Source organism: Staurois parvus, unplaced genomic scaffold, assembly GCF_062004578.1.
Source record: "Staurois parvus isolate SC_StPar_1 unplaced genomic scaffold, SC_StPar_1.0 ptg000137l, whole genome shotgun sequence".
Taxonomy (NCBI): domain Eukaryota; kingdom Metazoa; phylum Chordata; class Amphibia; order Anura; family Ranidae; genus Staurois; species Staurois parvus.
Window position 1 is genome coordinate 13124483 of NW_028317933.1, and position 26431 is coordinate 13150913.

Genomic DNA, 26431 nt, shown 5'->3' on the forward strand with positions numbered 1-26431 from the left:
CAGTTGTGTTTTCCAGTGTGGGCGGCGTGCCATTAGAACTAATGGCACCCGCCTGCGGGTCTGCATTTCTCTGTGTGGGTGGTGCGGCTGCACGGATTTTTGTGATCCCCAGCGGCACCACCCGCACAGATGTGAACCTAGAATTAAAGACAGTTTATACCACTTTATGTAAATAAGGATATTAGGCTAAAATTTTCATTAGCAGTTTGTTGAAAGTGTGGCAAATATATGCATCAAGTTTCAGTGGGATCAAGCATCATGGATTTTTATATGAATTAACGGAGCATGGCTGACAAAATCAATGATTTGTGATTTAAACAGAGTGAATGTTTAAATCAGGGCTGGAGAATATGATGCTGGCCATGCAGCGTATCTCACCAATGCTGGCCATTCATGTAGTGATAAATTGTTATCGATTACCAGTTTCATCTTTGACACAACAAATAAAGGGCCATTGTTTTTGGATATTAGGACACATTGGGGTTTATTTACTAAAGCTGGAGAGTCCAAAATCAGACTCCCTTCTGCATAGAAACCAATCAGCTTCTAACCTCAGCTTGTTCAATGAAGCTTTGGCAATGAAACCTGGAAGCTGATTGGTTTCTATGCAGAAGGGAGTTTGATTTTGGACTCTCCAGCTTTAGTAAATAAACCCCATTGGGTTTCGTTTACTAAAACTAGAGAGTGCAAAATGTGGTGCAGCTGTGCATGGCAGCCAATCAGCTTCTAACATCAGCTTGTTCAATTAAGCTTTGATGAAAATCTGGAATCTGATTGGTTTCTATGCAGAGTTGCACCAAATTTTGTACTCTTCAGTTTTAGTAAAGCAACCTCATTGTTCCTTTTCAATGAAGATGATTGTTTAAAAATGGAAATGACTGTTTAGTACAGCTTTTTTATGGACGATGCAACCTTTTCATTGAACCAATCATTGAGATTAATCCTGAAGCTGAGTTTAGAATCTTCACATTACAATTTGAAGCTGGATTCACACCTGAGAGTTGCAGGGACTTGCGTTCCAGGTCGCAGTTTTTTTGCGTTTATTGAGCATTTCCGCCCATCACGCATAGGGCAGCCCATTTACTTGAATTAGCTGCCCTACATGTGCCAAATGCCACAAAGATGCCTTAGAACCTTTTTTTGGAGGGAGTGTAGCATATTTTTCTACTACAGATTTGCAAAACATGCATTTGCTACCTGGGCGTGGGGTGCCATTACCAATAAATGCGCACATTGAGAGACGTGCTGCAAAACACACATCTTCTGTGCGCTTTGCCCTGCTTTTCAGAAATGTCAGTCATGAATGGCGCCTAAGTGCAGAGTCACTTCAATTATCCAATCATCTGAAAAGCTAGTTACTGTTTCATCTGCAGATGACTGGATACTAAAAATGAACACAGCTACAATTTATTGATTAGGCTGCATTAGGCAATTTTCGGCTTGAAGTTTGCAGCTCTAAAATGCTCAACAAGCTAAATCCCATTCATTTCAAAGGTCCCTGTTCACATATGAGCAGGGGCGGACTGACCATTTGGAAACTCGGGCACTGCCCGAGGGCCCGGGGTCAGTAGGGGGCCCCTTGAGATGCCCCTGGTACCTTTTTCATAGGCTTTTTTGAGTTTGGGCAAGGACACAAGGGCCCCATGATCCCCTATTGCCCGGGGGCTCCATGAGTTGTCAGTCCGCCCCTGCATATGAACGTACTGTCTCCTGCAGTAAAACGCCTGTCACTCAAAAAATTAGCTTCTTCTTTTGCCAATTAGAACCGTTTTTGGCCCCATAGACAAACGAAATGCCTGAAAATGTGAGCATTTTACAAGATTTTTGTTATGTTTTCTGCTCAAACAGCAGCTCTCTACCTCTAATTTCCTCCCTATTGTAATACACTTCTAAAAATGCTCAAAAAATCTCAAATAAAAAAACCCCAGTAAATCTCTACACTCGGGTGTTAATGCAGTTCTAAAGATTCACATCTCCTTTAGGCAAATCAGCCTCATGGTATCATTGCATTGTAGTTTGTATGACCTGCACAAGACCTGGACCTTCCATGGAAGAATGTGACTCGCTGAAACAGATGAAATTATGCAGACAGCAAACACACTTTATAAAAAAACAGAATATTTTTTTTAAATAAATTTTAATTTATCTGAAAGGATTAGTCCACCATCTTACAAAAAATGAAAAGGTGAACTGACACCCTCCCTACGTCTCCGGTTCCTCTTGCATATACCTTATATGATCCCTATCTTCCAATTCCCTCTTGAAGCAATGTACCACATCGAGTTAAATGTAGAGGTCACTTGAAATTTATATATGACATTGCGATGGAGAGGTGGCTGATCACGCGGAAATTGATCAGAAAATCTATAGTGTTCCTAATTTGTTACGACTTTCCTATTCTTCCAACCAAATCCTTCTGTCTCTCTTTCATGCTTAGCTGTCACTCTTTTTGGTCTGATACTTTTATTTGGTAGTTACTATTTACCTACCAAAAGTGCAAAGCCTCATGCATGTCTGTCTGGGGCCATAGAATACAACATTGGGGCATGCTTCCTTTCCTGGGAGCGACAGGTGCTGCATACAGCCACCCATAGAAATCAATGGCACCCAGGCCTACGCCAGTACTTTCATAAACATGCACAAGAGTATTATTGAAAACTCTGGAACGCTCATTTGTTGCTTTAGAAATATGTCCTATATGTGTACTAAAAGCACTGAGTTACAGTTATGGAATCCTGGGGATGCCTACTCCACCCCTGCCCTGAAAATCTACAGTCAGTAAACCACTGAACATTTTATAAAAAGCAGTCAATTGTGATCCTGTAAAATCACGATTTGTGTTTGGACATCATGTTGTGCTACATACATCTGCATTAAGATACCCTTTGTTAAAGCTAAACTCCTTGTGTCGAGTACTTATGTACCGTAAGTAAAAAGAGATCTTAAAATGTGCTAGTGGAAGCACCATGGGGTCTGCTTTATATGCAAAGCTACTTTTTTTAACTGTGTAGACCACCAAACAAGAGAAAAGAGAGATGGAAAGATGGTTTTCTGAACTACAGAGTCTTCTAACTTCTCTCATCATGAATTTAGCCACAAATGTCCACAAATAGACAAGGATAACTAAATGAAGTAAACATTATCACAATGTATACTCTTTGGAGCAGTCCGATTCTGGACTAGACATAGAATCCAGCGCTGTCAGATCCTGTCCTGTTAACCTGTAATCCATGATATGTAGTAAGTAGAATCCTCGAATGTAGATAAGGAAGTGTAGGGCATGCTAAAGCTGGCCACATAGGATTAGGCTTTTGTTTAAATGTTCTTAGACAATGGGCAGAACATTCTTTCTTCCCATTGTTGAGTCAACTAATTTTGTTCAAAAGCCCTTATAATTTCATTAAATCCTGCTAGTTTAAAAGGAATGGTATTTCTCAAAACATATTTAAGCTATAAACAAAGTATAAAGCGAGCGCTATTCAGTTCAGCAGCTGTGCACTCAAGGCAACCAAACAAACCTCAATATAGAATATCATAGAAATAGTGCAGCGCTTAAAATGATAGTCCTTGTTCCTGATCAGTAAATGTTCCTCACAATCGGAATAGAGGAAGTGCCCACTCACCAGAACCACACTTGGTGTGTTGCAGAAAGTTAGAATTGATTCCTGGTTTCCCTGAAGAAAAGCCTCTGGATCAGCACATGGATGGATATCCCTCTTATGGTCAAGCAAGCGCAGGATCATAGAAAATTAGGCTCCGGCACAGAGTTCCCTTTAAGGGATATGTGGGTGTTGCTCTATAGAAGTAGTAGGAACCTCCCTCTCTGGTTATACTCGGAGCAGTACTGCTTCTAAAAAAAATGTGCTCCCCATCCGGGGTCAGAACAAAAGAGTGCCCATAGTGTAGTGTGGTTGGAAGAAATTAAACATTTATTCTAATTCGCAGGATGCATCCACAATGTATCAAAATCAGAACGGCAGATAGCAAAAGTACACTGACCGTCCCTGAAATGAGATGGCCGCCGGAGCTCCACGATGCTCCGACGGCGTGACGTCAACAGCGCGAGCAAGCTCCTCCTTACGCATTACGTGCCACGCACATCATCAGAGGATTGAGCTACATATATTTCATATATATTTACAATTTTCCTGAATAAAACCACATGCACAATTTGAATTTATTAGTTGGAGAAAAAAATCCCATCCTGTCCTTCCACTTTTCTTGTCAACATTGTCGAAAACGAATGTTGATTTGACCTCACTAACCATTAGAAAATCAAAGGAATGTTCTGCCACACCCAGATAGATTTTCTTTTAAGCCTGATTCACATGTCTGTGGTGCATTATTTCACGCATTAATGTGCATTGCAGTAAGGCAGCTCATACATTTTCAATGGACTGCAAAGCACTACAATGGACCTATTAATACACCAAAACCTGATGCAGTTCACTCTTGTAGGCTGTGGTGGACTAAAAAACAGGTCTGTTGTAATTCTTTGGAGATGAATGTAGGGATGTATGTGTCCCTTTAAAGAGTGTTGTACTGTGCACTGCAGTAACATCAACAGTTCTGAATGTGGGCTTAAACCAGATACACTCATTATAATCTGTATAAATTTACCAGCAGCCATGCAGGTTGATGGGCTTACTAAACAATTCATCCAAATTAAGTAAGTACATACACTACCTGGTTTTTTGGTACATGAAAATGATATTGTATACTCAGATTGTAATGTGTAAGATGATCTTAAGAATAAATCTGTTAAATCAATGAAAAAACACACTTTGTAGTTTCACGTTCTACCTTAAGTATTAATTTGAGGAAGAAGTGATTGGACATCTTTTGTAATATACCACTTGTTCTTACCACCCTCATAAGCTAACATCAGAAGCACCTTTTCTCCTTCTCCTTGCTCCTCACCCCTTCCCTTTCTGCAAAAGATCATAATAATCAATGTGACCCACCTGGGAATATTGATCTCCCCCCTATCAGTGCCTGCATAGTTTTGGAGCCAGTGCCACTTGGTAAAACCAAAAGTTACAGAACAGTGGAGGGTGTCCTCTTGTATTTCAGGTAAGTAAGCATTGACATCAATTACAGTTAGGTCCATATTTATATTTGTACACAGGCACAATTTTAGTTTTTCAGGTATTTACCAAAACATTCTCAAGCTATAGTTATATAATGGACATGGCCTGAAAGTGCACACTCTCAGGTTAAATTTGAGGGTATGTACATCCAAATTGGAGGAAGGGTTTAGGAATTACAGCTCTTAGGAGTAGCCACCCCCCTTTTTAAAAGGGACCAAAGTAATTGGACAAATGAATATAATCATAAATAAAATGTTCATTTTTAATATTTTGTTGAGAATCCTTTACTGGCAATGACTGCCTGAAGTCTGAAACCCATGGGCATTACCAAAGACTAGCTTTCTCCTTTCTGATGCTTTGCCAGGCTCTAACTGCAGCTGTCTTCAGTTGTTCTTTCTTTGTGAGTCTTTCTGCCTTTAGTTTTGCCTTCATCAAGAGAAATGCATGCTCAATAGGGTTGGGATCAGGTGATTGACTTGGCCATTGCAGAATATTCAGCTTCTTTTCCTTCAAAATTTCCTGGGTTGCTTTTGCAGTGTGTTTTGGATCATTGTCCATCTGTACTGTGAGACGCCGTCCAATCAACTTTGCTGTATTTGGCTGAATCTGGGCTGACAGTATATCTCTAAACACTGCAGAATTCATCCGGCTGCTTCTGTCTTCTGTCACATTATCAATAAACACCAATGACCCAGTGCCACTGGAAGCCATGCATGCCCATGCCATCACACTGCCTCCACCATGTTTTACAGATGACATTGTGTGCTTCGGATCATGAGCTATTCCAAGCCTTCTCCACACTTTTTTCTTCCCGTAATTCTGGTACAGCTCAATCTTAGTTTAATTTTTCCAAAGAATGCTTTTTCAGAACTGGTCTGGCTTTTTTAGATTTTTTTTTTGGCAAAGTCTAATCTGGCTTTTATATTCTTCAGGCTTATGAATGGTTTGCACCTTGTGGTGAACCCTCTGTATTTGCTCTCGTGAAGTCTTCTCTTGATTGTAGACTTTGACAATGATATGCCCACTTTGTGGAGAGTGTCCTTCACTTGTCTGGATGCTGTGAATGTTTTTTTCTTTATCATAGAGAGGATCCTGCGATCATCCACCACTGTTGTCTTCTGTGGACGTCCATGCCTTTATATGTTGCGTTCTTCTTTCCTCATAATGTACCAAACTGTTGATTTGGCCACTCCTAATGTTGCTGCTATCTCTCTGGTGGATTTGTTTAATTTTTGAAGCCTTACAATGGCCTGTTTCACTTGCATGGACAGCTCCTTTTAAAGCATGATGTAGGTGACACTTCTCCACTGATCACCATTGTAAGAAGACACTTCACTGATCACCATTGTAAGGAGACTCTTCACTGACCACCATTGTAAGGAGACTCTTCACTGATCACCAATGTAAGGAGACACTTCTTCACTGATCACCATTGTAAGAAGACCCTTCTCTACTGATCACCATGTGAGGAGATAATTGTCTACTGATCACCAATGTAAGAAGACACTTCTCCACTGATCACCAATGTAAGGAGACACTTCTTCACTGACCATCAATGTAAGGACACACTTCTCCACTGATCGCTAATGTAAGGAGACAATTTTGCACTGATCACCATGTAAGGAGACACTTCTCTTCTGATCACCAATGTAAGGAGACACTTCTCCACCGATCACCATTGTAAGGAGACACTTCTCCACTGATCACCATGTTAGGAGACAATTCTCCACTGATCACCATGTGAGGAGATACTTCTTCACTGATCACTAATGTAAGGAGACATTTCTCTACTGATCACCATAGTAAAGAGACACTTCTCTACTGATCACCATGTGAGGAGACACATCTCCACTGATCACCATGTGAGGAGACATTTCTCCACTGATCACCAATGTAAGGAGACACTTCTTCACTGATCATCAATGTAAGGACACACTTCTCCACTGACCACTAATATAAGGAGACACTCGGATCCACGGATCACTAATATAAGGAGACACTACTCCACTGACCATCATTGTAAGGAGACACTTCTCCACTGATCAATAAAGTAAGGAGACACTACTCCACTGATCACCATGAAAACAGACACTTTTCCACTGATCACCAATGTAAGGAAACACTTCTCCATTGATCACTAATGTAAGGAGACACAGCTACACTAATTGTCATTGTAAGGAGACACTTCCCCATTGATTACTAATGTAAGGAGACATTTCTCCACTGATCCTCATGTAAGTAGACACTTTTCCACTTATCACCAATGTAAGGAGACACTTCTCCACTGATCACTAATGTAAGAAAACACTTCTCCAATGATCACCAATGTAAAGAAACACTTCTCCACTGATCACCAATGTAGGGAGACACTTATCCACTGATCACCAAAGTAAGCAGACACTTCTTCACAAATCACCAATGTAAGGGCACACTTCTCCCACCAGTACCAGGACAAGGTGATCCTGTGACCAGGGCAAAGATGCCCCCTCAAACCCACCCCGTTTATGACGTGTATGCTTGGGGGGGGGGGGTGCTACGCCCAGCAGTCACTCACTTGTCAAAATCACTGCTGGTGTCATTATTTCTGTCAGCCTTGTAACAGAAGAAAGATGCCCCCATCCCTACAGTAAACCTTGCACCCAGGGCAGCAGCTCCTCTCGACCACCCCTTTTTTTGGCCAAGTCTCCCATTGATTAACAGTGCAAGGGCACACTTCTGTCAATTACCACCTACAGTATGTATGGAGGATCTTCTTCACTGGTTTCCAATTTAAGGAAGGGGTATTTCTTCATTGACCATCTATGTGAAGGAGTACTACACTGATTATCAATGCAAGGGGGTACATTTAAATTTTTACAGTACATAGTTAGTAAGGTTGAATAAAGGCACCAGTTCAATAACCACCAATGTATGGGGTACATCACCACTGATCACCAATGTAAAGGGGGCAATAACTGACCACTAATATAAAAAAAAACACTGCACTGACAATATATAGTAAATGGAAACTGCACTTACCACCATTGCAGGAGGACACTACATTGACAACCAAATAGGAGGACACTACATTGACCATGAATGTAATGGGTCATTTTTCACTTTCTGATTTCTCATACCAATGAAAGGGAGCACTGCAGTTTTCACTTTCTTATTTTCATTTCCAATCATTTATATTGGTTTAAGTTCATTATCATTACTGGAAATAAAGGGAATCTCCTCAAGATGAACACAGATAGCAATAAAAAAAAACATTCTGAATAGAGTGGGGGAAGGGTTAAAACCTCTTTCAGGTTCTTGCTGCTGCCTGTGCCCTCAATGGGCATGATGTAGTCACCGGGACAGGAAGTGAGGGCAAAGATCAACGATGGGAACATAAACCGTAGTAAAAACATGACAGATGTTCTGACCCTTCTCCTAAGAAGTTATTTGCTCCCTTTTGGTCTGTTAAATATACATTAAGCAACTCTGTTTGATAAGTGCAATAAAAAAAATACCTGTTAATTTTGTCAGAATTTCATAGATCTCTTGTATAATCTGCACTCTTTATCTGTTACCTCAAACAGTCATAAGTTTTATCTTGGTAGTTTAACAAAAGACAACTGGGCAGGGCTGACACCATTTAATCTACAAAAATGCTGTGTGTTTCATCCTACAACAGGACTTATGAGCAGTATGCTTTTCTAGCAAATCAAAGGGTATTTTGCTGTGCCTGCAGGGCCTTTGAAGGGATTAAATATGTATGTGCATGGATTGCAAATACTTATATGCATGTTTTTTCCTTTTTTTATTTTTCCTTTAGGCCTGGTTCACACCTATGCATTTTTAGTGCTTTTTGCATTTTGCAGAAACTCACTACAGTCCATTTAACATGGTTTCCTATGGGACACGTTCACACCTATGTGTGTTCAGCCGTTGCCTTTTTGGATAGGGTTGAGGACTTTCTTTCTCACAGCAAATTGCAACACGCATTGGTGTGAACCAGGCCTCATATACACTTTACCCTTTCACTGCCCCCCCCCCCCCAATATAAGTCATACATTGGCAGCAGCAGGGCTTAATACACACTTCCAGCTGCCCTTGTACTCCAAGCTGACTGCCAGCTTCAAATGGACATGACCTGGTAGATATTCAACCTCTGGAATGTGTGACCCCCTGCTATTTTCCTGGGCTCATCTATCCTACCTGCAGGCCCAGGACCTACACGGTGTCATCCGGTAGAAGGAAGGCTGACCAATGAACGTCCATTTGCTGATTTCATCCAGCTAGTAAGAACCCGGAAGCAGTGTATATTACATCACTTTTGGTTTTTGCTGTGACTTTCCTGGTTGCTTTGGTTGGGGAAGAAGCTAATGAAACAGGATCTGTGCAATTTTAATGTTGACATGTTGGGTATCTAGTTCAACCTCATCTTTTACCCAAATGTGGGTAATATATTGTGTTTGCATGCCGCAACCTTTAGTATATTTTTTTTTATGAAAATGTTTGTTGGATAAATCATTGTATTAATATCTTGCAATGTAAAAAAAAATTGGAACTACCATAATTTTGTTCTCTAGGGTCTCTTCTTTCAGAAAATATATACTTTTGGGAGTTTTATCTAATCTTCAGGCCTAAAATTATTATTTTTTTAACATGTGCAAACAAATGCAAATGCTGCTCTAGAAGTAAGAGGGTTAAGCACATTTGGAGGTACCCAGGGGCGGACTGATCATTTGGAATCCCGGGCACTGCCCAAGGGCCCAGGGGGTCAGTAGAGGGCCCCATGAGATGCCTCTGGTACCTTTTTCATAGGCTTTTTTGAGTTTGGGCAAGGACACAGGGGCCCCACGATACCCTATTGCCCGGGGGCCCCATGAGTTGTCAGTCCGCCCCTAGAGGTACCCCAATTTTTGGTGTGGGTGAGCTTCTATTGATCTCCTGTTTATCATGGGTGTTGGTAGGAGCATTAGCATGGCTAATAAGCAAAAAGCACATGAGCATGGCTACCATGTACTCTATGCTCATCAAACCCCTTATTGCTAATCTACAATGTGAAAAATAGCTAGGCATCTAAGACCCAACACTTTGTGAACTCATCAGCTGCAGTCAGAAGATAACTGGTCATTAAACGGAGACCCAGCACTGACTAATCCTGCTAAAATAATCCATAGTCGGAAGATTACTGCATATTATCTAAGAATCAAGCACTTCCCAGCCCTAATCTTTTGCAGTTAGAGGATCACTGGCCATTAGATATAAATGACTGCAATCATAAAAGCACTACTAATCATTAGAGTCCAAGAACTGTCGGATTCTTCTATTCCGTGGTCAGGCAATCACCTAGCATTAAACAAAGCCTTTGCACCATCTGAACCTACTTCCTAAAGCGGCCAAAATAAAATTTAGCCTTAGTCAAGTGTCACAGATATATTTCTGCCTCATTCATCACCTGTAAACTGTACTCCAACTATATGCTCAAGTGGTTCTTACAGATGATACTGATTAGGGGCACAGAACACCAAGCGGCTGATAAGATCTGACCTTTTTTTTTTGCCTTGTATACGCCTGGCAATGCACCAGATAGGGATAGGAAAGATATCCGAGATGATTAGGCTTTCAAGGCTAAAAAGACCATAGAGGCTCCAGCCCTGCCAGGAAGTCTTCTGCTAAAGTCACTTTGAGATCTACTCCATCCCCAAACAATATCTGCGGAGTGTAATTTATGTTTTAGTGTTTCAGATGAAGACCGTTATTCCTCTTGGTCCCTGGCGCCCTCTACTGCCAGGCGAATCTAAGAATTGCGAAGAGAGCTGATGATAAAACATAGGAAACATAGGTGTGCCCTCATGGTGCAGAACCCATAAATAACCAAAGCAAAGGGTAATAATTAACTAAATGACATGGGTGTCCAATAGATATAAATCTGTTACATTTATCAGTGTGGCTAGTCTCCCTTAATGTCGTCGGATCACAGGCTTTTTATCCACAGATCACTTTTTTCTTATTTACTGTTCCTTTTTATTATAATTTAATCATTTCATTATTTAATATTTTTTTTTAATTATTATTACAAAGGCTCATTTTGATTTATTCTGGACTACTGGAGAACCAAAAATGCAGATACCTTAATGGTTAGTATAGGTGCTTCAAGGTGAATAATTGTAATACTTGATTTAAAGGATCAGTTCACCTTTGGAACATGTTCCATATTTCACCCATATATAGGGTGGAATGTGTAACATATTCCAACTCCTGTTGCCTCTCCCCTGATCCCCCTTCCCCCGTGACAGCGGACGGGGGTTCTTTTCCCGACATTGCTGTCACTTTTTGCAAAGAGCACGGCTGTGCTGGGCTATGCTGTGTCATTTATTCATAGTTTCCTGGAAACTACAAGTACTGTCTTCCACACTGGCAGAGGAACTTGTAGTTTCAAGGGCTGTGGGGGCACTCTCGTAGTCCATTGACATGTCCTCTGGATTACAAACAGAAAGCCCATACAGAGGTATGGGTTGAAAGCTGGAGGACATGTCTGCAGGAGCCCACATTGCATCCCCAATCAACCGGGTGCAATACTTTTCATGCTCCTGCTGCTGAAAATAATAATTGCACATTTTTTAAATGCAAAATATGTACATTAATTATTTTTTCCATAAAGGTGAACTTTCACTTATTTTTTTATTACAGTGTCCTGTCCCCCAGGGAACAAACTACATGTAGAGTACATCTTTCTATGGGCTGTGTAAGACTGGGTATGTGGTCACACATGCTGTGCAACAACGCAGCTAGCAAGGAGATGTCTGTACTGATAGCCAGCGCTTGCCTCAGGCTCCAAATGCTTGGACAAGACAAATGCTAGCAAGAGGAATGCAGAGGGATGAGAGATTGACATGCCCTCTGCATTCCTCTTGCGGATACCTGTCTCTAGCAAGTGCTTGGAGCTGAAGACAAGCATTGGCTATAAATAAAGTTGTCTCCTTGCTAACTGTGTTGTTGGACGGCCATGGAGAAAGGAGAGGGTGGCACCCTGTCTGAACACATAGCTAGCCTATCACAGCATAGGGGGAGATGCAACAAAGTGTTACCCCTCCTGGGCAACAGAACATAAAAAAAGACAGGAGACTTCTTTAAAGCTGAACCCCCAGGCAGATATAAAAAAACAACTTTATTAATTAAAAATTAATATAGTTTTCTATTTATTAACAAAATCATAAAATGTTTTTTAATCACAACTAGTATGATTACCTGAACATATCCTAATATCAGCCTTTTATAACCCCTTGTACACCAGCATTCAGACTGGAAGAGGGAGGGCCGTGCTTGGGGCCAATCAGGTGTCCCGAAATTACATGTGAGAAAATGTCAGAAAGACAGAGCAGAGAGATAACCTCAACAGTCTGTTGCTTCTCCCATGCTGTCCAGTAACAGGCTAAGGCAAGGAGGTGGCATAGCTGAGGAAAAGTCTGGTCACCAGGCTGGCTTTGCAATATAAATCTCGGGACTGGATGGACAGAGATACCCAGCCGCTAGCAGGCAAGGCAGCTCCTGTGTGGGTACTTCAACTCTATATTCAGCTGTTTGTAAAACCGAGGAAGGCCATCACTGACACCCTTTTCTGAAACTGTAAGGTTCCTGGATGTCCAGGTTTGTAAAGCTGGCCATAGATAGGTAGAATGCTGAACAAAAATTCTTAGGAAAAGAATTTTCTAAGAAAAAAAATCAATGTTTGTTTTCGACTGCAGTGATGGGAAAATTCGAAAAAGCGGGATGGAAAATTTTTCTCAAACAAACACATTTCTAACAGTGTGTGTGGTTTCTGTTTAGTAAAGTCCATTCATTCCAAAATCAAATGTTAAAAGCAAATAAATCTTTCAAACGACAAACAAAGATTCTAAGAATTTCCGTACAAACGTTCCTGAGACTTTTCTTACAACTTTTTGTTCAAAATTCTATCCATCAATGGCCAGCTTTATTTATAAAGTAATTTAGACAGAGGAGCAGCATAACTATTGGCAACTGCCAATTTTTAGAAGGAGGTGTGTAATGGTAGCCCCCATATTTAATAGCACAAGTTTCTTTTGGGACCCATAGATATATTTCTGTGCTCTATAGAGGAGATGGAAAAACAAATGGCATAAAACTACTGGTACCAGCTTATCAAAAAGGAAACAGTTTTCTAATGCTGTTTCCTCCAAGGAGTCCTGGCCAGGAATGCATCTCTATATTCTTGTAGACACATAATCGTCATTCAGTCGGAAAACAAGCAGAGCAGGTGACTCTTTCACACTAATTGATACATTAATACTCATGCCAACTAAAGACCTAGTGGTTATGGGTATCTGCTACTACCATTTGGTTGTTTATCACTGGGAATACCCATTTTTTGTATATGTTCATTGCAGTATATTTTAATGAATGTGTTAAATATCCCATTATAATTAATTGCCTACTTTGTGTTGGCCAAGCAAGGTTGCATAGGGACAACCTTAACCAAAGTAGACCACCTTCCGACCCCAATCACACAAGGATCTTATGACTTGTGTCTCTGTGTGGCCCTTTCCACTGCTACCAGCTTCCTTGCGTTTAGCTCCCATCTTGGTGTTTCCTTGTCACATGTGATTCATAGAGCTGTTTCATTTACATTTACCTAGACTGAGTTGTGACTAATGGAATGTTATGTCTCACATACACACAATAAACCAGTAATACTAGTTGGAAATAAAGTTTGCAATACACTTATTCCTGCTTGAGCCTTGGTTGACACTAGCTCACAGGTTGCGGGTGCAGGAATCACAAGAACCCCGCAGCCAAATAGGCAGCTCCTGCGAGACATGCAGGGCTGACATTAAATCTGAATAGCACCCCCAACCTGCAGCAGAATCGCTGCCTGCAGTGGAAACTTAGCCTAACCCCCACACATCTCAGCACACAGTGGAAACCCAGCCTAAATAAGCCAAAATTCGAGCTGTAGGTGGTCTTGTCAGCAAAAATGTTGATTCTTTAGTTGACATTTGGTTTGCAAATTCTTGGCTGAATAGTGCTTGCATCCAGTCAGATAGGGAAGGGTGTGCAGGGGGATGATAGGAGGAGTCAGAAGCCTCTTTATAGTTCAGGTTTAATAAATCCATGCCAACCAATGTTTTAGAATGACCCTGCATGGAACCATCTTTGTTTTTTCCTGTTTGTTGGTCTGTACAGCTGAGAAGTATCTCTGCATATAAGGCAATCAGGAAACTGTCTCCAATAGAAAATTCCAGCAGTAGGTTTTTTTAATGCATATAGCCAAAACTTATTTTGGTTTTGGGTAGAGTAAGGGAGGGTTACAAAACCCCTGCCAGTTTAGTTTTTACTTTCTCTGTAGCGTTTTAAAGATTTCCCTTCATTTTCTGTACCAGAGATGCAACAGGAAGTTAGAAGAAATTTCCCAAGGTGAGGAAAATTACCCTCTTAGTTGTCCCCAGAGCAGCTGTGCCCATTAGGAGACACTGTCATCTCTTGCTTCGGAGACAGCACTAACATTTTGGATTTCCCCTCACTTTCTTCCTATAGAGAAATATTAACCAGTACAAATGGAGGGGTGAATCTTCCCGAAAGGGAAGCATACTGTTCAGTTGTATCTGACACTCTATGATTCTATAGGCCAGCTCTCTGGGTTTAAAGCCTTTTTCCATAGTATTTTCCTGGCAGAGTTTTATGATGTAGATCGCCATATCTTTCACCAACCTCCCTCCCCCCCCCCCAACTGGTCAGGCTTAGGACCAGCACACGCAACATACACATACAGTTTGTATATGCATACTAGGGGCAGTTTGGACAGGAGTTAATTGCCTCTGGAGTATGGGAGGAAACCAGAGTATCCAGAGGAATCCCATGCAAGTACAGGGAGAACATGCAAACGTCATGAAGATAGTGCCCAAGATTTAAACTAGGGATGTCCAGCCTGCAGCCCAAGATGGCTATGAATGTTGCCCAACACAAAATCGTACACTTACTTAAAAATGTTGATTTATTTTGGAATTTTTTGTAAAAATGCATTTACATGTTGTGAAAGCATGCGGCCAAAGAAAAAATTTGACAGTGTCTCTTTACTGGACTTTTAACTTCCCAAAGAAAAATATCCCACTCTTTACAGTCACGTCTTATTCATGTCATCAGTTTTCAGCAGTACCTATATTTGTGAGCAACTATTGATGAAGGACACGAAGGGAAAAATTAGAACCAAAATATCTGATGAGCGCCTTGAGAATTCATTGAGAATTGATACTACATCCATCAAACCAGATATTGATGCGTTAGTTTTTAAAGAACATCATCAAATATTGCTCTAGTTTTATGTTGTCCTCTCTTTACTTTTATGAAAGAAAAAATACTATATCTATATCAGTGATTGGTAATTTGTGATCTGCCTGATCTTTTCTGCTCATCAGCTATCCTTATTGTTAAGAGTATTGTATGTGTGGCCCAAGACAATTCCTCTTCCAATTTCTTCCAACGTGGCCCAGACCTTCTATCCTGTGTCACTGCACACCTTTCTGTAACGTCGTATTTAGGAGGGACACCACAGAGTCCGTGCTCTCCCTACCTATCCAGGGTAGCTCTGCCACTTCCTTCCCAGTGACAGAATGGGGTCCACCCGAGCACTATCGCGGACCTCATGCGTGCTCCCATTTAACACTTTCAGCTCTCCTGTACCATATTGTAAGGCTGCTGGTCTCCATAATGCAGGTTCGGTCCCAGTTGCTCTGGGGAGGAAGTCAGATCGCCGGCTCTCTCGCTACCGGAGGACCCTCCGCCCTGCTGGGTACCATGTTTCACGACAGGCTGATGTACACTTTACACCATTACTCGGTTACCCATGGAAACTGCATTCCTCTTCCACTTGTCTTGCAGAGTTAACCCTGCAAAGCGGAGTTCCAGCCGTTTTTGTTTATTAAAAGTCAGCAGCTACAAAAACTGTAGCTACTGACTTTTAATAAACACACTTACCTGTCCCAGAGTCCAGCGATGCTCTCACCTATCCCATCCCTTTTCCACTTCTTTCCTCCATGGCGCTGGCATCTCTACTGTAGGCACCAGGCTGTGACAGCTTGCAGCTTCTTAGCCTGGTGCACACTGCGCATGCACAAGTCACGCTGCGCCTCCTAAATGGTTTGTCAGTCTAGTGGGACCTGTGAAAGTTCCCAGGAAACTGCAGTAGGGAGGAGAGGGCCAAACTTCTGGCTCACTTTGACGCAGCAAAAACAGGTATCCGCTCCCCCCCCCCCCCCCCCAAAAGGCGTCAAATATGGCAGTGGGGGGGGGGCAAATAAGCGGACCTTCTGCTTTCGAGTGGAACTCCACTTTAAATTGCGGCATACTCCATGTGTGCTTTACTGGGCCAAGTTCTTGCATACGCCAGGAACCATCACTCACCCCTTTGAATAACTTCAGACCAGGATTAGAAGTGTTGATGCAACTTTTACATAACAACTTTGCATCATGAACAGTATAACATACCACTCCCTAACTATTTCACCTATGTGGCCCAGGCATACCTCACAGGGTGTAAGTCCAACTCTGACATTGTTCATGACTTGGCAATTCTCTGGTGCTTCGGTGTCCTCCGGAGGACTGCAGGGCACAGCAGTCCCCCTGCACACTCCCCAGCTTCACGGCATCCTGTTCTTGAGTTGGGAACCAAACGATAGCTCACGAACCAAGCCTTCCCTTCTATATATATACAGCATAGGCTGTGCCCAACAAAAGCCTGGGAGGCAAAAACCATTAACCCCTTCCTCACCCTGGGTCAGCCACTGTCTAGCTAACAGACTGTAGGCAACCTGCCTACAACTGTGCTATCAATTTTACCTAGAGATGCACTTTAATATAGCTTGGGACAAACTGCATCTTGTTAGCCTCTGGTTCATACCATTAAGGTAAAGTACCTGAGATGCTAATGATCCTATTTCCCAATGTGCAAGAGGCCCCATGTCAGATATCTCAAGACAGCATATATTATTCACAGCCTTTTGATTGCCAAATGCCTTTAATCTTCACACAACTTCACTTTAAAGAACACTTGTTAGCCAATCTCATTTGCTCACTTACAGTTAATTAATGCATTTAGATTATATTATGTCACTGTATACACATACACTGAGAAGCATACTTATAAAGCAGTGAATCTGATATTCACATTCACTGCATGTGTTTTAAATGGCAATAATTGATTCACCACCAATGAATGTTTAGTGAAGATACCATTCACTAATTTATAAATATGCTCCTTAATGAGTCCCTGCATCCTCACTAAATTCACAGTCCATGTGATTTCATTCTTTGGAACTCACTGCATCTTAGTTACGCTTCCACACTGGTATCCCTGTATGCTTTGGTCTGTCTCTATGATTTCTCATCCATATGTGAAGAGTAAATGATGCCTCTTTCTGTAGGTACATAGACTCTCCAATATAAACAGAGACAGACAAGCTTCAACAACACCTTCCCCCCCCCCCCCCATTTTAACATTTTTACCGCTGGTACAATTGCTGCAATTACACCCACAGTGTGACTTCATGTAAATTGCAATACTTTGTAGCAAACCATTTACACGTATACAGAGAAGCAAAGATGGATGAATATTATACAAAGAATGGTTAATCAAATGAGTAAGATAAACAGATAGATATAAAGAGAAAAAAAGCAGAGAGAAAGAGAGAGACCCATAGATACACAGAAAAAAAGAGAGGGAGAGATAGATAGATAGATAGATAGATAGATAGATAGATAGATAGATAGATAGATAGATAGGCAGACCAACAGATACACAGAGGAAAAAGAGAAAGAGCGATAAATAGATAGATAGATAGATAGATAGATAGATAGATAGATAGATAGATACCATTAGATAAATATATTAATAGACCAACGGATGCAAAGAGAAAAAAGAGAGATAGATAGATCGATCGATCGATTGATCAACAGATACGCAGAGAAAAAAGAGAGAGGGAGAAATAGATAGATAGATAGATAGATAGATAGACAGACAGACCAACAGATACGCAGAGAAAAAAGAGAGGGAGAGATAGATTAGATAGATAGCTCGATAGATAGATACCAATAGACAGATACATCAATAGACTGTCCAACAGATACATGGAGAAAATAGATAGATAGATAGATAGATAGATAGATAGATAGATAGATAGATAGATAGACCAACAGATACGCAGAGAAAAAAGAGAGAGGGAGAGACAGATTAGATAGATAGATAGATAGATAGATAGATAGATAGATAGATAGATAGAAGAAAAAAAGAGTGAGAGAGACTGATAGATAGATAGTCCAACAGATACACAGAGAAAAAAAGAGAGAGCGATAAATAGATAGATACCAATAGATAGATATATCGATAGATAGACCAACAGATACACAGAGACAAAAGAAAGAAAGAGGGATAAATAGATAAATGGATAGATAGATAGATAGATAGATAGATAGATAGACTAGACAACAGATACACAGAGGAAAAGAGAGAGAGAGAGAGAGAGAGAGAGAGAGAGAGAGAGAGAGACCAATAAATAGATAGATAGGCCAATAGAAAGAAAGGAGATAGACCCACAAACAGATTTTTTTCCATTTTAGAAATATATACAGAAATACAGGAATAGCATTCTATACATCGCCACTTATAAACCACTTACATAGAAATCACGGAGTGGCATTAATTATCATCAGCACCAATTACACCAAGATAAACGATCAGAATCCCCACCATAAAGCCAGTATTAATCACATGACCGTGATCGCCCTAATATCAATCAGCACACGTTTGCTGCACTATCCCAATCAATCACCCTTCAGCACAAAAAACTTTGCCTCTCTCATCAATTATCTTGTTTTTATTACACAGTCCTCATCACTCACTATAATATTTAACACATGGTCAATAAGGACTCTTTTACTGTATTAGCAGCATCAGTCACCACTCTTGATTAAGAGAGCACATTCTAGTAATTCTTAGTATACAATGGATATGTGTCATGATAGTTCTTATTTTAAGAGGGCTTGATAAATACTTGTATACTAGTTGATGTCAACCTATCAACATCAAAACAACATCTGCCAAGTTTTTACAACCGTAGACCCTTGTGTAGTTTACTTACAATAGAATACATTCATTTTATTATGTATGTATTGCTTATTTATAATTTTTAAATAACATATTGTATCATTTGTATATTTTTATTTATTTGCTAATTTTATTTATTTATACTTTATTATCCTACTACAAACGCTCTTCCTCTGCATATTGCATACGTCCACACGTTAATGCAAGTCAATATTTACATTTGCTATTGCTCTCAATTTGTATTGTCTGCTATGAGACCTAGATTAATCACTGTCAACTACAATGCCAAACTTCTTGATGTATAACACTCACCTTCATATTTACCAAAACCGCTAGCCAGTTTTAAATCCTGCAATAGAACATTTTAAATCCCCATTGCCCCATTACATGTGGGATGTAATGACCATAAACAATTGTGCGATTTGAAAAGATGGCAGTTCTTATAAGACAATCAATAGCAATCATTCTATTGTCTATCATCCATCCACTATCTCTCATAAACTGAAACATCCATTCCTAGTATACAGAACATCTGGAAGGAAGTCTTGTGTTTGTATACATACAACAACATTATTATTATCTTATATATGATATAGCAGCTCAGGAATAAAAAGACTATAATAATCGTAGCATCCCTGCAAGAAGCCAAGTTGCATTAACACACCATCACAGTGGTACTAGTCTTATAAGGCAGTAGATACAGTCCTATAGCTGTCATTTACAATATACATAAATGTATTTATTCATCATTTTAAGCCGAGACCCATCCACAGCCATACAGTCCCCAGGTCCCAACTTGCATAACTTACATCATCATTAGTTAAAATGCTAATCAACCCTTGTTAATCATTTGGAAAGATGACTACATACATTTGTTTCAAACAGATCTCCTAGCTATGAATATGCTTTAAATATTAACATAGCAGCTGTTAGGCACAACCCCATCACCTATAAAATGCAGTTTGCAATACAGAGATAACCTGTGTTCCCACAAGACATGAAAAAAGAAAAAAATAAATGATATGGAGTTGTATATGAAAGTCCCCTATGGAATCTATCACGTCCAACCTGACACCTCCAAACTAAAAATAAAAGCAGGGAATTTGCATCCTATATTCTGGGACCATTGTCTGAACTGGCAATGCCATAGCTCACACCAAAGACTTTGGAAACCGAATTACCATCAGAAACTGCAGCCCACTAGGTGAAGATACGGGCACTAGCACCCCAGTTCAATCACTGTAAAGCACCCTAAAACAAAGCCCCACCCCATAAAACACCTCTACAAAAAGCATAACTAGTAGCAGATCTGATATGTCCATGTTACAGCTCACACTAACCATCCCAAGGAAAAAAAGGATGACCATCAGCTACTGGAGCCCTATATGTAAAGATGCAGCCACTTACACCCCAAGTTCTTTACTGTGGAACACCTAATATACAGCCACCCATGAAGAAGCATCACTGCAGAAAACATAACTAATAGCAGATCTGAGATGCTCATGTTACAATTCACATTAAACACGCCAAGCATTTGGAAAAAGGGCAACCATCAACTATGGAGACTTATATGCTAATTCAAGGGCAATGATACTTCGAGTCCTTCACCATGGAGCACCCCAATACAAAGACATCCCAAGAAGCATCACTCCAGAAATCAGAGCTAACAGAATATCTAAGATGTCCATGTTACAGCTCACACTAAAAACTTCAAGTATGTGGAATAGGATAATCATCAGCTACTGAAGCCCTATATTTAAAGCCACCATGGATCACCTCAATAGAATGACATCCCATGGGGAAGCACTCCAGAAAACATAACTAAAAGGGGAATCGAGATGTCCATGTTACAGCTAATGATAAACACCCCAAGCATTTGGAAAAGGACGACTATTAGCTACTGGAGCTCCATATGTAAAGCCACCATAGAGCACCCCAATACAAAGACATCCCATGGATCACAACTCCAGAAAACATAACTAATAGGAGATCTGAGGTGTCCATATTACAGCTCACACTAAACATCCCAAGTATTTGGAAAAGGATGACAATTAGCTACTGGAGCCCATTATGTAAGGCCATAGGCAATGACACCCCAGATCCTTCACTGTGAAGCCCCAAAACACAAAGACATCCTCAAAGCGGACCACTCAAGAGACCATAACTAATAGGAGATGACAAGTTCCTTACATAGTTCACACCAAACATCCCAAGCTTTTGGAAAAGGATGACCAACGGCTACTGGAGCCCTATATGTAAAGCCACCATGAAGCACCCAAATACCACGACACCCCATGGAGCACCACTCCAGAAAGCATAACTAACAGCAGATCTGAGCTGTCCTCATTAAAGCTCACACCAAATATCCCAAGCATTTAGGAAAAGAATGACCAACAGCTACTGGAGCCCTAAATGTAAAGCTACAGGCACTGACACCCCAAATTCTTCACTGTGGAACACCCCAAGACAAAGACACTCAATAGCGGACCACTCCAGACAATAGAACTAACAAGCAGATCTGAGCTATACATATTAAAACTCACATCAAATATCCCAAGCATTTTGAAAAAGGATGACCATCAACTACTGGTACCCTATATGTAAAGCTACAGGCACTGACACCCCACGTTCTTCACCATAGAGCACCACACTACACAGACACCCCCATATAGGAACACTTCAGAACACATAAGTGATTTGAGATCTGACAGGTCCATGGTACAGCTCAAACTGAACACCGCAAGCATTTGGAAAAAAAACAACCATCAGTTACTGGAGCCCTATATGTAAATCCATGGTGGAGCACCCTGACACAATGACACCCAATGGAGCACCACTCCAGAAAATACAACTAATAGGAGATCTGACAGGTCCATGGTACAGCTCACACTAAACACCCCAAGAATTTGGAAAAAGAATGACCATCAGCTGCTGGAACCTCATATGTAAAGTCATGGGTAATGACACCCCAAGTCCTTCACTGTGGAGCACCCCAATACAAAGACACCCCCATAAAGGACCACTCCAAAAAACATAACTAATAGATCTGACAGGTCCATAGTACAGCTCACACCAAACACCACAAGAATTTGGAAAGAGAATGCCCATCAGCTACTGCAGCCCTAAAGGTAAAGCCATGGGCAATGACACCCCAGGTCTTTCTTTGTGACTCCCCCTCCCCCTTCAATACAAAGACACCCCCATATAGAGGAACACTCACAAAGAGCACAGCAGACATCAGATGACAAGTGACCATAAACTGCTGTCCAATGACCCCATCCCCCATTATACCTGTCCTCCAATATAACTCACCCAGACATAACTGAGACCCCCAAAACTCAGAACCCCCCCCCCCCCCCCAGAAGAGATCTCCAGCAGAGATGTGACATACCATCGGCGGTGCTGTGCTTGTCCCCCAGGCTCAGGTGGATGTAGACCCCCAGGCAGTGCAGGACCCCCAGGCTCAGTCCCCAGGCTCCCATGGTGTTGTCACCTGGGGGGCTCCGGCCGCTCTCCCACTGCAGGATGCGCTCAGCGCGGAGGGATCTGCTGGTGCTGTGAGCTCAGGCTGGCGGAGGGATCAGAATCTGCACAAAAAATTCCCGTTCCGGAGTCAGTGCCCGGTGTAGGGGGAGGGGGGGACCGGACTAAAGGGGTGGGGGGAGTAGGATAGGAGGAGCACCCTGAGCGGACAGCTCAGCCCCCCTCCTCCTCCTCCGGGGGTGACAGGACAAGGACCAGCAATGGCAGAATAGAGTTCTGAATTCACGAACAGTGGTGCTGGAACAGCTCCGAGCTGAGCGCCCGCTGTCTACATTGATGAGTGTCAGCTCTGTGGTCCACACTCAGCGCCCCCCACAGCCTCATCCCAGGATATTCCGCGGGCACCCCTACTACTGTGATCAGAGTCATGATCGGGACCAGACTTCACCTACCTGGAGGATCCCCCCAAATCCTCATCAGATCCTGGGGATCCCCCTCTGGAAATCATCATATCGACAACTCCAAGGACAATAGTGTGATAGGGAACTTGTAGAAAGTTTTACATAAAAGAAAAAATCCTGAGGTATACCTGGAGGAAATGACACATCCATCTGTAGTATATACAAGATGGAATGATCATAAAAGGAAATGAGTAACAAAAACAGAAGAAATTGTGTCCTTAACCACTTGCCTGCCAGAGGATTTACCCCCCTTCCTGACCAGGCCATACGGCACTGCGTTACTTTGACAATTGCGCGGACATGCAACACTGTACATCAATTAATGTTCTTTTTTCCCACAAATTGAGCTTTCTGTCGGTGGCATTCGATCACCTGTGCATTATTTTATTTTTTGCGCTATAAACAAAAAAAACCGACAATTTTGAAAAAAAAAACTGTATTTTTGACTTTGCTATAAAATATATTGAGTAAAAAATTGAAAAAAATCTAATTTCTTCATAAATTTAGGCCAAAATGTATTCTGCTACATGTCTTTGCTAAAAAAAATCCCAATATGTGTAAATTAATTGGTTTACGTGAAAGTTATAGCGTCTACAAATGGCGGCGTAGATACTGGAATTTTTATTTTTATACTAGTAATGGCGGCGATCAGCGACTTATAGTGGGACTGCAGGACCGCGGCGGGCATTCTGACACGGGGGGGGGGGGAACTGACATCACCAGTGACACCAATACAGTGATCAATGCTAATAAAAAGCACTGACACTGTACTAATGGCACTGGGCAAGAAGGGGTTAACATCTGGGGTGATCAAAGGGTTAACTGTGTGCTGTTTTACATGATGTTCTGGATGTGTTTTACTAGGGAGACATGCTATGCAGAGAAACACACAGCAACATGTTCTTGCTGGCAGGAGAGAGACCTGTGTTGTTTGCACACAGGTCTCTTCCCTGTTAGTTTTACTCGTTGATCGCCAGGTGCCGACGGGGAATCTACAGCCGGGACCTGTTGATTGACATCCTCAACCGCCAATGGCGGAGCGGGTATGCCAGAGCATCCCTGGGAAAAAGAGTTAGGCTCTATATACACCATCAAGCAGCCTCTCTTGGATCCCACCTGGTTCCCATGTCTCGTGTATCCCTTCTTCTGGGGGTGGTGCTGCCCCCCTGAAAAATGCCACCCTAGGCAAGTGCCTTGTTTGCCTTGTGGTAAATATGCCCTTGCCCCCCCCCCAACTTTACTTGTGAACAAACCCTAAAGGTGCCGTTGCCTAATGCAACTAGGGGCTCATTCACAAGTGCAGCAGACGCTGCTACTCCTCTGAAAAGTGATCTGAGTGTATTTTACAGGTGGTGAGGAGGCAAAATATCTCCTCCTCACCACCTGTCAAATACACTCGGATCTGATTTAAACCCATGATAGCTATGCAATGCCCGCAATTGCAACATGGTGGTATGGCAATTGGAGGTTTAAATCAGGTGTGAGGAAGTATCTTTGACTTATCCCATGTTTATCTACACCTCTTTAAGTTTGCCTACCCCTGCACCAGGCATTGTGGCCTTTTTGTTTTGTTGTTTGTGCAGTACCAGATTCCTCGATCTGAGGAGGGACACACCGCCTTAACCATCCAATGTCCATGGCATTTGTCTCTTTCATGACATGCTTCCCCATGATATCTGAGCTCTGAAGTGTCAAGTTTCCATTGTTCTTTCACTTATAGTTTTGTTCTCTAACAAAAGTGGTGGTATCTTCTAGCATTAGTACTGGTGGTGTCCCCTAACATTACTGGGGGTGTACTGTAACACTAGTTTTGGTGTCCACTTACACTAGTGATGGTGTCTCCTAGCATTAGTGGTGCTATTCTGTACCACGAATGGTGGTTTCCCCTAACACTAGTAGCAATGTCTCCTAGCATTAGTGGTAGTTTCTCCTAACACTACTGGAGGTGTCCCCTAACACTAGTGGTGCTACTCTCTCAACACTACTGAAGGTGTCCCCTAACACTAGTGGTGCTACTCTCTCAACACTACTGAAGGTGTCCCCTAACACTAGTGGTGGTACTCCCTAACACTACTGGAGGTGTCCCCTAACACTAGTGGTGGTACTCTCTAACACTACTGGAGGTGTCCCCTAACACTAGTGGTGCTACTCTTTAACACTACTGGAGGTGTCCCCTAACACTAGTGGTGCTACTCTTTAACACTACTGGAGGTGTCCCCTAACACTAGTGGTGCTACTCTCTCAACACTACTGAAGGTGTCCCCTAACACTAGTGGTGGTACTCCCTAACACTACTGGAGGTGTCCCCTAACACTAGTGGTGGTACTCTCTAACACTACTGGAGGTGTCCCCTAACACTAGTGGTGCTACTCTTTAACACTACTGGAGGTGTCCCCTAACACTAGTGGTGCTATTCTTCAACACTACTGGAGGTGTCCCCTAACACTAGTGGTGCTCTCTAACACTACTGGAGGTGTCCCCTAACACTAGTGGTGATACTCTCTAACACTACTGGAGGTGTCCCCTAACACTAGTGGTGATACTCTCTAACACTACTGGAGGTGTCCCGTAACACTAGTGGTGGTACTCCCTAACACTACTGAAGGTGTCCCCTAACACTAGTGGTGGTACTCCCTAACACTACTGGAGGTGTCCCCTAACACTAGTGGTGGTACTCTCTAACACTACTGAAGGTGTCCCCTAACACTAGTGGTGGTACTCCCTAACACTACTGGAGGTGTCCCCTAACACTAGTGGTGGTGCTCCATAACACTACTGGAGGTGTCCCCTAACACTAGTGGTAGTACTCTTTAACACCACTGGAGGTGTCTCCTAACACTAGTGGTGATACTCTCTAACACTACTGGAGGTGTCCCGTAACACTAGTGGTGGTACTCCCTAACACTACTGAAGGTGTCCCCTAACACTAGTGGTGGTACTCCCTAACACTACTGGAGGTGTCCCCTAACACTAGTGGTGGTACTCTCTAACACTACTGAAGGTGTCCCCTAACACTAGTGGTGGTACTCCCTAACACTACTGGAGGTGTCCCCTAACACTAGTGGTGGTGCTCCATAACACTACTGGAGGTGTCCCCTAACACTAGTGGTAGTACTCTCTAACACTACTGGAGGTTTCCCCTAACACTAGTGGTGATACTCTTTAACACTACTGGAGGTGTCCCCTAACACTAGTGGTGATACTCTCTAACACTACTGCAGGTGTTCCCTAACACTAGTGGTGCTACTCTCTCAACACTACTGGAGGTGTCCCCTAACACTAGTGGTGCTGCTCTCTAACACTACTGGAGG

General features: G+C 42.0%; 1 protein-coding gene across 1 annotated transcript in view; it reads right to left on the reverse strand.

Moving 5' to 3' along the window:
• Positions 1-22825, reverse strand: part of VSTM2L (V-set and transmembrane domain containing 2 like) — a 135143-nt gene extending 112318 nt beyond the window's left edge. Inside the window, exon 1 of the mRNA XM_089673372.1 lies at positions 22568-22825. Coding sequence (XP_089529498.1) covers positions 22568-22658 — 91 coding nt within the window. The 5' untranslated portion in view covers positions 22659-22825. The remainder of the gene's footprint in view (positions 1-22567) is intronic.
• Between the last annotated feature and the right edge of the window lie 3606 nt (positions 22826-26431).